Raw genomic sequence first — 13711 nt, forward strand, 5'->3', positions numbered from 1 at the left:
ATTACGCATTGAATTAATTTAATAGTTAATTTATGTTTTAAAACTATAAGGAAAAATATAATAATTTAAGAAAATTTAAAAAACCAAATTAGTAATTAAAACAAACTTCAAGGACTGAAAGTTCAAGGACTGAAAGTTACGTTATCTTAAAAGAATAAATAAAAACACAAATCAGGGACAGAAATAGTAGTAATTTTTATGGGAATAGAATTAGAAACCGCATGTCATCCCACCGGCTATCCAGCAACTCATCTCATTGTGTCAGACCTCCCAATACAAATCACGAAAAAAAAAAAAGAATTAATGAAGAGCCAAAATCTTATAACACAATTTCAATTTGAAAAAAAAAAACAAGAGTGTTATTTTTAAGGTCATGTTTATATATATATTATATATATAAAGGTCGAGATTTTTTAGTCCATTTCTTTCCTCTGTTTGGATTTGATTACTGGCTCATTACTAGTTTTCTGGTTGAATCAAATGAGCATAGCTGACCGATTATTGGAAACTACTCTCTCCATTTTTATATATTAAAAAAAATCATATCACTCAGTTTAAAAATTAAAAAAATAAGTTAATAAGTTAACTCTAATAATTATACTAAAAAAAAAACTGAACTAACATACCTTAGTCGATCAAAATAAGGATGTATTTATTATTTGTCTCATGAATGAAAATGATAGATTTTATGGGAGTAATTTAAAAAATTATAATAAATGTTTATTAGGATATGTGATTTTATTTATGAAAACAAAACAACAAGTGATTATTTCTCCTATATTAGGAAGGAGTGTGCATCTTGGAGAGGATGTTTTATTTAATTAAAATTTGAATTTCATTGGAGCCTGCGCATCGTGGATGTTTAATTATTTTTTTAAATTTTTATTTTTATATCTCAACTAAAAAAACCTAAAAGAAAACCTTTCCTATCATAATAAAGAAGCACAAGTTGTGGCAGAAAAAAAAAACTAATAACATCATAAAAATTATATCAAAATTTGATTTCATATCAATCCCTAGTATATTTATTAAAAAAAAAAATCAGCATATCTGATTCCAAATTATTAGCCATTAGCTAATATTTTATTATTTATATGCCAACTCTGAAAACCATTTCCTATGAAAGTAAAGGGTTGTACTGATATTGATGATATTTTGATTATATTTTCTTTCCAAATTATTTTGATCTTTATATTGGTTTCGTGGCCATGTATTGATCCTCTCATATTGCTCATTATATTTAAGCATTCATCTGTAGAAGTTAGGAATAAAGATCGGGTCTGTAGATCCTGTTTAAATAAGAATTTAGGCTTGAAAAATTGGAAGTTTTTTAAGGTAATCAGGCTTTTAAACCCGGTCCTAATAAGTTTTGAAAAAATGAGCTCGAGCTTAGGCAGCCCTCTAAGTCCTATTATCTTTTTTTGTTTTTTGTTTTTTTTTTTTCAATCTATGTAAAAACAATGCTTTGAGGAAAAACCTAAGGCTTAAACTTTTCTAATTTCTAATTTCTTGACTCTCACTCTCTCAACCTAAAGATTGAAGATTTTACAATCACTCATCTACTCTTTTATTGGCCATCGCTTATCTCTGCCTCACTTGGTATCTTTGCTCTTCCGTTAGTTGTAAGTGATCTCTGCCTCATCTTTGATATCTACCTCACTCAGAGTCACTTGGCTCTCCCTCTCACATCCACTTGCCTCATCGCCCCTCACATCTATCTCATTTGCTCTCACTCACACCTCTCACAATTTGCTTTCCACTTGCAATTGCTGTCTTGCCGTGCATGCTAGGTGGCTGATACTGATATTTGATTGTCTTTGATGGGTGCTCTAATTCTCACCAAATTTAATCAAAGTAATTAATTTTTTTGGCCAACTAGAGTAATTACTTTAATTTATTTTATGTTTAATTTTAAAATATTCTAATTAAATTATAATATTAATTTTTTAATTTTTTGTAACCGAGCTTATGAGCTCGAACCTAAGCCCTTTACATAAAGGCTGAGCCTAAGAATTTTGGGAAACCAAAAAGAACTCAAGCTCATAAGAGTTGAGTCAATCCATTTTCCAACTCTAATCATCCATCACTTTTTTAAAAAGAAAAATTTATACTAAATTTTATGCAGTTAAAGAATTTATTTTCATATATACTAAAACATGCAAATCTTTAGTATATTATTTATTCTATAATAAACTCTTATTATTATTATTAACGCATTAAAATTTATTTCTCTTGATTTGATTAAATAAAAATATATTAATTAAAAAAACTCAATACTTATGGAAAAATTCTGCACGGACTACCTTATCCAATAAAAATTTGCAATACCACATCAATTCAATTAAATAAAATTTCATCATTGTTTTTAATAATTTTATTTTTGAAATAAAATACTTTTTTACTTTCATTTTTTTTCCCTCTATCATCATCAATACTCAAATCAATTTATATTAACATTTATTTGACATGGCATATTTTTGCAGAATAGAACATGAATGTAGCGTACCAAATCATTACAAGAATTTCTCGTACCTATGTCTTCCTCTTTATTTAAAGCTCCTGCTTATACACATCAGTGAAAAAACTTGTTCCTAAATCCAGTTGATGTTAAAAGTGGGGGGAAAAATACATGATTTGATCTCGATTAAATTAAGGGAAAAGGGAGCAAAGTGCTAGGATACCCAGTAAAATTACAATCAAAGGCCACGTCCTTCTGATAATATAGAGCATATTCATATGTCTAAATCATCATCTGGGTCTTCATCAGAATCTGGCATCTCATCATCTGAATCACGATAATAAATAATCTCACCCATGCCAGAACACCCTTTTTTGCCACTTGAAGTGTCCTTTGCCTCAATGTTGTAATCTTCAAGCGATCTTCTACCATCATATATTTGTATTGGTCTGCCATTTCCTGAGAACAAAAAGATCAAGTTTTAAGACATACTCGTTGGCCCACGAATAAAAAGTTTTTAAGACATATCCATCATTGGAAAACTGTCAGAAAAGAGAAAAACAATCACTTTTTGGAAAAACAAGGGCTATTAGATTAAAAAACTTTGTTTTGAAAAACAAAAGAAATTAAAAAACTTGTTTGAAAATGTATTTCAGTAATCTGTTCTCTGAAAAAAAAAAAAAGAAGTTACCAGTTGTCTTGAAAAAACAGAATATCTAATAGATGTTTTGTTACTTGTTATTCTGCAAAACGAAAGGAAAGGTAGAAAATATCATATTTTCATTAACAACAGTTATGCTAATAAAATAAATTATTCCTTCACTCTTTATTTCATCAATTTAAATGTTTTTCAAAATAAAGATTCAAAAAGATTTGTTTTATTTTTTGTTTCCAAAATGCGTTCTAAGAAATTACTCAACAAAATTGTTTCAAGAACATAGAAACAAAAAACAGAATCAAACTCTTACAGATCTAAATTATGTACCTTGGTGTTCAAAAGGGAGCACCACATTGGCCCTATCAGTTCGCTCCTTCTCTGACAGCTCAAGATTGAATTGTACCTGGTCAAGAAAAAACGTCAAATTTTTCATTGCCGGGGAAACAGCAATAAGTTCAAATTACCAATAGTTTCAAGTTTTCTCTTTGTTTATATGCATGTATCTGGGACTGTGTGCGTGAACTTGTACCTGCCATTAGAAGAGTACTCATTTGTGTAGGGAAGGAAACATACGAAGGCCGTCATTGGATATAATTTTTTTCTGTCATGATTCTCGTGCAGAATTAATTAATTGCATCCAACACGAGGAATCAAGAGTCAAATAGGCAAACGAAGGAAGTTTTGGGGATATATGCTTGGTACGTTTCTATTTCTAACATTTAGATCAGCACTGACACAGCTGAGAATGTTGCCGATGGGTGTGCATTTGTTAGTTTGACCAAGGCCTTTTCCATTCTCTTGAAAGGGGTTCATGAACCAGAAAATTGAAGCTGTCTTTTCTTTATTACTTTTTTGCAGAAAAAAATTAAGATTCTTTCTTCCATTACAAGGTTATTCAGATTTTCATTTTTACAGAGATAAAACCCACTTCACCATAGGAAACTATACAACTAACCTTTGGCAGCAGAGCTGAAATGGTCATTCTATCTACTGATGAAACAGAAGTAAAGCTAATTCCTTCTGGCTCAACTTTAAATTCCTCACACTAAGTACAAGGTCAGAGATATTATATCAGTCCACAAATGAAGATTGATAATTCCTAACAAAGTTAACAGAGGAAGAAAGAGATCACCATCACTCTAACTCGCCCATTTCTGCGCTTGAACCTGACATTGAACTTTCCCCTGGTAAAACTTTGTTCAGACAAGGAACTTTCTGAATTACCTCTCAGACCATTTAAAGAATGATGAAATGGTTCAACATTGGCCACCATGGAAGACATGTAATCAAGAACAGCTGCAACCCTATCATCATGAAGATCGGGATGCAATAACCCAAATATACATGAAATCTGATCTGCATCCATCATAAAAACAATGAACATGAGATACAAAGTTGTTCAGACATCGAGTCAATCATAAATGTAAATGAACAAAAACAATCACAAATTTTCTTGTTTAGGTACTCTCAAAATGGAAGGAGTCAAAGTGTCAATAATTCCCTTACAGAGGACCCAAATGTCATTTCCCCCAAAAGAGAATTTGCCAAACTTGATCACAAAAAACTATGAGAGATTTTCATCAAAGGATCACAGTAGTTATTTATTTACAAATTAGACCCAAAAAACTCTGAAATTACACAGCATGATTTTGGGACTGAAGTGAAATAAAATGCTGAAGCAAAATGACCAAAATGTCCTCCTTGAATGATTCAAAAGAATTATTAACTTGTGAAATCTCTAATATTACATGTTAACTCCCTCATGTTACTAGTTAAATTCATAACATTATTTGTATAATAATCTAACCTGTATTAAATCCATCCATCACGACTTATTAATTTCCTTATGTTACTTTGTTATGTCCACAATGCTACTAGAACATTATCTAACTAGTATTAAATTCATTTATCAAGACTTGTTAAATTATTAATCGTTATCATTACTTATTAATTATCATGTTATTTATTAAGTCATAACATTACTTATACAATATCTAACTTGTGTTAAATTCATCTATCATGACTGGTTAAATTATTAACTTGTAAAATCATTAACATTACTCGTAAATCTCTTTGCATTACTTGTTAGATTTTAAACATTAGGGCAATTTGGTCATTTCATACTGAAAGTTTATTTCAATTAGGTCCTCCAATCATGCAGTGAAATTTCAGAGTTTTTTGGGCCTGATTTGTAAATAAATAGCTACTTTGATCCTTAGATGAAATTCTCCCAAAAACTAAACAATATTATATGAGGAAATTAAAAAAATCTAAATTCAGTACAAGAATGAATACCATGGCTCCGCAGATTGCTCAAAAAACTTGAGACGGACTGTGAAGTTGTAAGTCTCAACAGCTCACTTAGCTGGAAATATGCAGAAGGAATCCATTAGGATTTAAGAGATACAAATACAGAATTTACAGGGAAACTAGGGACTTAAAATGATTTATAAATATGTCAAAATTATTTCTAATTTTCACACAAAATGAGAACACTTTTAAAAGTTATTGAACAAGACTTTTTATTTAACAATATTTCTAAAAACTTAATAAATGATAGAACACGATGATGTCATATAATCCATATAGCCGACCCCACCTAGTGGGATAAGACTTGTTGCTGTTGTTCTTCTTCCTGCTCAACTCTTCATTTATTTCTGAACTGTATACTCTAGATTGATATCCACGATACAAAAGATTTCAACTTTTATTGCAACATGATTTATACAAAACATTTACCTAATCAGCTTTACACTAGATTCCTACAAAACCTAACAAGTGACCATTTATGTAAAATAATAGGGGCTGTTAGTCCCTTAGGTTCCAAATGTACGAGCTATATAACTAATTCACACAGATGGAAGGAAAGAAAACTAGAGAAGAAAATAGGAAAGAAAATCACTTTTTTGGAAGAAAAGAAAAAGCAGGGAAGAAGGAAAAATAGGAGAGAAAATAAGTGGTGGGGCCCACTACTTTTTCTTCCCAAATTTTCTCTCAAGGTATGGAGAGATTTTGGGAAGAAAATGCATTTTCCAGCATTGCCCCTTTTCTTATCCACCAATGTTCCTGTTCCAAGAGGCATGAGACAATACCACCTCTTCACACCACCATCAAACCAGCACTCACGTCATCATGTCAGGCCAGCATGCTCACCTCCTTCTTCCTCATTTCTGTTCAGCTCTTTGCTATCAATGTCGGACTGCAATCAGACCAAAACACTGTTCCACCTTTCTCTGCATCTTATTGTCTCTCACTGTCTCTCTCTCTCTCTCTCTCTCTCTCTCTCTCTCCACTTCTTTAACATATTAATCTAAAAAGTCTAAGCCACTATACTACCAACATACCCTTCCTCATTTAATATATGATCCTTTTTTATTATTTTCAATTGCAACATAAAATATTTTGCCAAGTATTTTTATTTTAAAATAAACTAGTAGAATAATATTTTTTTTAAAAATTTGACTTCAATTTTTTTATTTAAAGGTGTTGATTTTTAATTTAAATTTAATTCTCATGGTCTTACTAGAGAAATTGAGTCAAAAGTTTACATCGGCAAAACCTAGTCAACATGGGCTTTACCTCTTCAAGGAGAGGTGCTTCCAGAAACAGACAAGAGCCCAGTTACAAGCCTTGACAAATACAACTCTAAATAAAACAAGAGTTAGTGTTCCAACATGTAATGCAAACTGAAACATTATGGCAGTTTTACAGCTCTCTCTACCACTTTTTTAATGTACATCCTAGCCGAACGAAAACTGTAAATCAACCATTAGGCCTACAGATTCATGCAATACCAGAACTCTAGCCATTGCAATGCTTTCCTATGGTGGGAATGAGATTTATGATTAAGGTGGTATACATGGACTATCTCAGAATGAGGTGGAACACCTTAACAGGTAATTGTTTCAAGTTCAGACTTCAGATCAGAAATAAATACATAGCTTCAAAAGTTTAACCATGCAAAAGCAAATTATAATGATGACAATAAATACTAAGCCACATAGAAGGCTCACCCAACACCCCAACATACTAGACTAAATTTAACATCATTTGAAGTTATGATAATGGAATATACATTCTCAATTTTATCATTTCTTGAACAATCACAGCAAGAAAAAGTACCGAGTCTATGGCAACACAAATGTGGGCTTTCTTCTCTCCAACTAGTCCTGCAGTTAAGTAAGTTTATACATTCACAGGTTAGAAAGCTTATCCTAAAAATGAATTGACACTTGTGGTGCGAAAGTGATCAGATCAGGTAAAAATATCATAGTCTTAGGACAGTTTGATAAGGGGGAAAACAGAATTTTACCTCCACCCAGTTCAATGATTACTGAAAACAACTTTTCCAAATCCTTCATAGCTTTATAAGAACTAGAAATAAGTGCCCCTTGGTAAGTAATATCCTTAATATTTCTAGATTTCCATATTTTATCCTTCCAACCAAGAGGATCTGTATAGCAATCCAAAATGCGAATGCTGCAAATATCATGTGATTTTAGGTGTCAGAGTATAGAGTGTAAAAATATAAATTTGCTTTACTATATGAAAGATAGCAACAAAGAAAGCATTGAAAGGCCCACACCATGCTTTGACATATTAAAATTAGATTAGAATGTTTAATAAATACTAACTTTCACCATTAGACCTCCATGTCTTCTTTGACTTGGTGGCTAACAAATTGTCAAAATACCACATATAAGGATGTCATTTCTTTAAAAGATTAGACATGTTTTTGAACATTTCATGTTATAAATAGGGGGGAGGATAAATTCATATATAAGTTGAAAATACTTACCATTTCTGAGAGGATTCAATGTCCACTCCTTTTGTCTTTAAAAAAGCAATATAAGATGATGGACTCCAGGAAACTGCAACAATAACTATACCTCTATATCAAAAAAGAATTACTTAAGAATTAGCTTTAAGATTTGTTTTTTTTTTTTTAATAAAAAGGAACTAAGAAAGGGATTCATGATCAATAATGAAAAAGTAAACTGACCGGGCCTGAGATTTTCCTCTTAAAATCTGAGATGAGAGTTGAACTAGGATGTAAGAGAATACATCAAAGGCAAAAGGAGAATCTAGAGAATCCTTAATTGTTAGAGCAGGTGCGTGTTCTCCCTCTAATGCACCATCCCGTAGCACTCTGCAAATTGATTCTGCCATCTCTGACGCAAGGTAGAGGATAACAATTGAGCCAATTGCAAAAGGGGAGCTGCAACCTCTACTCTATGCTGTCGAGTGAAAGACAGGAACCACGACTTAATGTCCATTTAGCAACTACAACATATTCAAGTCCAGCTGTGATATTAAAGTTTAATATAACCACAACAGCGTGGTTGTGACAGAATCACTCCTTAAATTTATTATTTGAAAAGGAAAAAAATGAAAGCAAGAGTGTAAGTCTAAGCTGAATTAGCTAAGTTTTCAGGACATCAAGGAAAATAAGCAAGTACACAGAAACTCCTATGCAATTCAAGAAGTAAAGACTCTCCCAACAAACTCAATGTCCTTGTTTCTCTCTCTTTATTCCTACACTGTAGCCATTGATTGCCCCCATAACTAATTAAGAGATCCATGTGCAACCATCATCTCAGCTCAGAGAGCAAGGGCTGCTTTGAGAGGCTGGTGTCTCAACTATAATAGCAAGGTGTTGTTATAGTAAAACAGTTTAATTAATACCTTGAGAATTTTCCAAAAGTGACAATATAAAAAGATTAATAAACAGAATGCCAATACACAACAAAACCAACATTGCAAAACAACACAATCCAAATCATACAATTTGCTAGTAATCAAAATGAAAGGGAAAAAGTATAAAGTCAATTACACACCACTCAAGCAAAAAAACTAGTAAAAAAATAACTCTATGTAAATACTCCCAAAAGCGTCAATATTCAAACGATTGCACGACCGTATTCAAAGTCAAATTAAAACGAAAAATTTAAATCAAAGCAAGAACCGCCGCGCAGGAGACATACGACAAGGGGATCAAATTCAAATCTAGATTCAAAGCCAAATTGAACAAATCAATCTCACCGGATTTTGGAAGTAGAAAAAGCCCTAGGGTTCCAACCTTCTTCACTGCTTGCCCGAGAACAACCACGCAGGGCAGACAACGGTGGACGGCGTCAAACAGAGTGTGGAATGCTAGTTCGTGGATGGAAGAGCAATGCATCCGCTACACCCGAGAGTGTGCTTTATCGCAGTTACAATTAATTTTAAAAAGAATTTGATATTGTTCGAAAATTAATAGCTCAAATAGCAAAATTAATTGCTTAATTCCACAACTGTTTCATATTAAATATTATTAAATTTTTATTTTTATTTTTTTCATTTTACTTTTTTTCATATCCGTTTCTCCAAAAAAAAAAAACATTTGAAGTGATTAAAAAGAACTTTAACATTTTATTATGTTGAATCCGATGAAAAAGAAGCAAAGTTGATGTGAAAAAAATAAGGAAAAATGACAATAAATTCCTATAAATTTTGGTATTTCAAAATGCCAGAATTTTATTAAAGTCTTCAAAGGCTTTTCTGTAATTAATGAATTTATATAAATTATTAAATTATTCTTGTAATAATATCAAAATTTGATATGCAAAATTATGATTTGCTATTACATTGTTGCGAATTTAAAAAGTAAAATTATAATTATTTAAACAAAACTTATGATCATTACTTGTTATTTCCAACACTAGTAGCAATATCAAGAATTTGATATGCGAACTTGTGATTTATTATTGCATTGTTGTAAATATAAGAAAGAAAATTATAATTATTTAAACAAAAATTATGATCATTACTTATTATTTCTAACACTTGTAATAATATTATAAATTTAATATGCGAACACAAGAAGAAAAGTTGTGATTATTTAAACAAAATTTGTGATTTTATTTTCAACAAGGGCAATTTGCTCATTTATATAAATTCATTAATGATAGAAAAGTCTTTAGAGACTTTAGTAAAATTATGGTATTTTCAAAAGCTAAATTGTCATTTGAATAATTTAAAGGAATTTTGTTGTCATTTTTTCAAAAAAAAAAATAAAGGTAACATATAATTTTATGAAACACCAAGTGTGTGTGTAAACTAATTATTCATTTTCAAACACAAAATGCTGTGCCTTTTCAAACAGTCACACATCCAAATCCCCAGATTAATCTAAATTAAAGTAGGTAGCAGTTAAACAAAGGTTTATCATATAGAATCTTCTTTTTTCTAGTATTATTTTTAATGTTGTTGAAGCAAGTATTTTCATGACAACAAAACCAAGAGAAATGCATTTATTACTCATACAAATTGAATATCATAAATCAAGTGACAAAGGAGAAAGAGGTGCAATGAAGAACTCTTAATGAAATTATCTCAAGCTTACTGCACACGAAAAAATAGAAGTGAGCATGAGGAAGAAGAAAATTAAAGGTGTAGAGGAAGAAGAATCAGAGAGAAAATAGAACTGTCATATTTTACATTTATTTTATTCTTCTATTAAATAAATTTGTGAAAAATTAATTAGAAGCTTAAACATAAATTGAAGCAAGATTTTATCATATATAAAGTCATAGGCTCATAAGTTCTAAAGGTAAAATAGTCTTATTTACACAAGGACAAGAAATGTTCACATGTATTTAACACATGTTTGCATGCACTTATGATTCACATTGTTTCATTCACACTTGGATTGTAAGTGTCCCATGCGTGTTTGATTATCTTTTGTGCATATAGGACTTTGAGAATCGCATTCAAACTTGAACTATAAATAGACCTTGCTTGAATTAGAGAATTAGAAGTGAAGACATGGCATTGTATGTTGGTTCACGCTTGGACATCTTAGTGTCCATGCTTGATTGACAAGTTAGTGTGAAGAAAATGTTTTGGTTGAGCTTGTGTAATCTGATTCACTCTTGGATGTTATTTTTAGCTATGCTTGATTGATCCTAAGAATTAGCTTGAAGTGCGTCTAAGAAGCAATTCACAATTGGACTTTGTTTAGTCCATGCTTGAATGGATGAAACACTTGTTAACTTTTAAGTTTGACTTAGTACTGAACAATATATTCAAGCTTGGTTTAAAAGTTTCCCAAGCATGTTTTATATCACAGAGAGGCAAGGTTCCTCTATACACTCATGCACACTTGGTACACAAATTACCCACATGTGTTTAGGCTTATAGAGTGGCTAGGTGCTTCAACCTCATCATACATGCTTGAACCTTAACTGGTCCACACTTGCATCAATGTGATGTGATAAGTAAACTCAAGTGAAGCTCATCCACGGTTGGATCATTCTTGTCCATGCATGAATGACAATTCTAACAACATTTAATACACTTTTGTGGGAAAAGTGCTTTATCTATCATTAATCACTTTAGCACATCTCAAACTGCTATAATTTGTCTCCCAAGGGTTCTAATGGTTCGAAAAACATTGTTCTATACATAAGACCTCATTTGAGTTAGTTGATAATGCTTAGACAAATTGATCACAAATAATTTGCATCAAACCTTTATTTTTCACTATGTTCATGTAAAAAGCTCTCAAGCTAATTCTTAGGGTCATATTGTCATATCCACTCTTTGAGAGAGTTTTTGAGTGTGCCTAATATTTTTCTTAGTTATCTCTTTGACAAAGAACTTGATAGGAAGACACAATCTCTATTATTAGAGAGATTCACGAAAGGATTTCCTTAGTATATTAAGAAATTTTTTCTTAGTACATTAAGAGAGTGCTTACTATCTTGAAGTGAGGAATTAAGAAGACTTACTAGTTTAGTGAAAGACCTTGTAAATGGCTCACAAGTGCTTGTGAAAGCTTGTAGAATGTGTTGAGGCAGCAAGCACCCATTGAAGTTTTGTGTTATAGTGGAAAATCTCAAGTGTGAGCTTGGGAACTAGATGTAAGTCAAGTGGTCAGTTGAACCAAGATAAATCAACTATGTAGTATTTCTATCTTTACTCTCATTAAATTAAGCTTATTATTGTAATATCCTCCTTCTTCTACTCCCATAACTAAAATCAAATCCTAAGTAAGTAGGGAATGGGTTTATAGTAATTATCAAAATACAAAGTTTTTAATGGTTAGTAAAATGGGAATCCCAAGTTTACAAAACTAAATTCATTTTCAAATCTTGCAATTGGACAAATCAGCATTTACAAATATGTGAAAGCATAGGATTATTTCATAAGTGAGTGCATTTGTTTAAGAATTTGAAATAAGGGAATTTTTGAAAAATTTTGAGACGTGCGCCACATTGTGTTTGCTTTGTGACATGCGCCGAGGCTCATGGCACCATGCACTGCGGCCCAATTGTACGAATTTTGGCAGTAAATTTTGCTATCAATTTGATAACATTGAGGCCAACTTTCGACGGGCCCCAAATCTCCGTCCAATGTCTGAATGACACAAACTAGGTGTCTATAGAAAGCTCCTTCCAGGCTTTAACTAATGGCATTGGTCTCAGGTACAACTTCTTTCTAGAACAAAAATTGGATACACTTTTTAAAACTTACACTTCTACAACAATTTTCACAAAAATCATGTGTCCAAACCAAATGCCAAAGGCCAATAGCCACCAACACCAATTGACCCGATACCATCAAGATAACAATACACCATATCACATGAAATACTCCCAGATCAGTTTTTCACTACTCAACTATAACATCCCAAAAATTGTGACTTGGATTTATTTTAAAAAAAATAAAATATCTATAATTAAATTAAAATTTAGAATAATTTAATAGAGGTCCAGAGTTTGAATTTTACTAAGCAAAAGTTGGGTTTTATTTTATTTTTAACTATGGAAAAATTTACCAAAGTGACCCAGGCTTTTGTATTATAATAAAAAATATTGGGCCCTTTATTGTAATTTTTCCCAAAGTCTAATATTAGCAATTTAAAGAGCAAACGAACGCAGAAAATGAAAAGAAAGAAAGAAAGAAATGCATAAATGAATGGGAGAGAGGAAAAATAGAAGAGAAAGAGAGAGAGTTAGGCTTGAATCTAGGAGTCTTTGCGACTGTTGCAAGCTCGGCTACACAATAAATAAACTCCCTACTTCAATCCTCTTCCCTTCCTCTTGATTTTCTTCAATTTTTGAAAGAGAGAATTTCTGAATTTTGATCCCAAAAGCTTTATTCTTGTAAGCTTTTATTTCTTTGGATCTTAGGGAGGATATTTTGAGTTTTTATATGGTATTCTAATGTTTTGAGTGGATAATTGGATGAAAAGAGGTGTTTTGGGCACAAATCGAACCCCAAGAGGTTGGGTTTTGCTCTTCAATGATTTAAGTCTATTGATTTAGTTATAATTTTTTCATTTGAGCTCAATAAGATTTAAATTAAGATTTGGTTTTCATTATAAGGGCTAATGGTGAAAGTTGGTGACACTAAGTGAAGGTTTTTAATTGATTAAAAATTATATAAATTGCAAATTAGCCTAGTGATGGCTAATAAATGATTTTGATGGTAACCATTAGGATGGATTATGACTCATTGACCCAAGTTGTGTGGTATGAGTTATAGTCTTCATTAATGCTATTTGTCATGATAAGTGATGTGGATCACTTATATGTTGTAGGGATTGTTAG

The 13711-nt window shown here is 31.5% G+C and overlaps 1 protein-coding gene across 3 annotated transcripts; it reads right to left on the reverse strand.

Annotated features, from left to right (window-relative positions):
• Positions 1-2498: 2498 nt before the first annotated feature.
• LOC129311919 (elongator complex protein 5) lies at positions 2499-9323 on the reverse strand. Of its 3 annotated transcripts, none has more exons than XM_054954421.1 (10): positions 9196-9323; positions 8119-8353; positions 7915-8007; positions 7429-7595; positions 7239-7285; positions 5412-5481; positions 4249-4472; positions 4072-4161; positions 3444-3519; positions 2499-2917 (listed from the first exon to the last, which is right to left on the reverse strand). In XM_054954421.1, exons 2-10 carry the CDS (start codon positions 8283-8285, stop codon positions 2733-2735), a joined length of 1119 nt encoding a protein of 372 aa, XP_054810396.1. In that variant the 5' UTR covers positions 8286-8353; positions 9196-9323; the 3' UTR covers positions 2499-2732. The 3 variants fall into 3 exon arrangements, with proteins under 3 accessions (XP_054810396.1, XP_054810395.1, XP_054810397.1); XM_054954420.1 differs by having other exon boundaries at positions 9159-9315; XM_054954422.1 differs by having other exon boundaries at positions 8119-8399; positions 9196-9270.
• Between the last annotated feature and the right edge of the window lie 4388 nt (positions 9324-13711).

Source organism: Prosopis cineraria, unplaced genomic scaffold (genome assembly GCF_029017545.1).
Source record: "Prosopis cineraria cultivar Desert tree isolate PC_DT_omini unplaced genomic scaffold, ASM2901754v1 PC5, whole genome shotgun sequence".
Lineage (NCBI taxonomy): Eukaryota > Viridiplantae > Streptophyta > Magnoliopsida > Fabales > Fabaceae > Prosopis > Prosopis cineraria.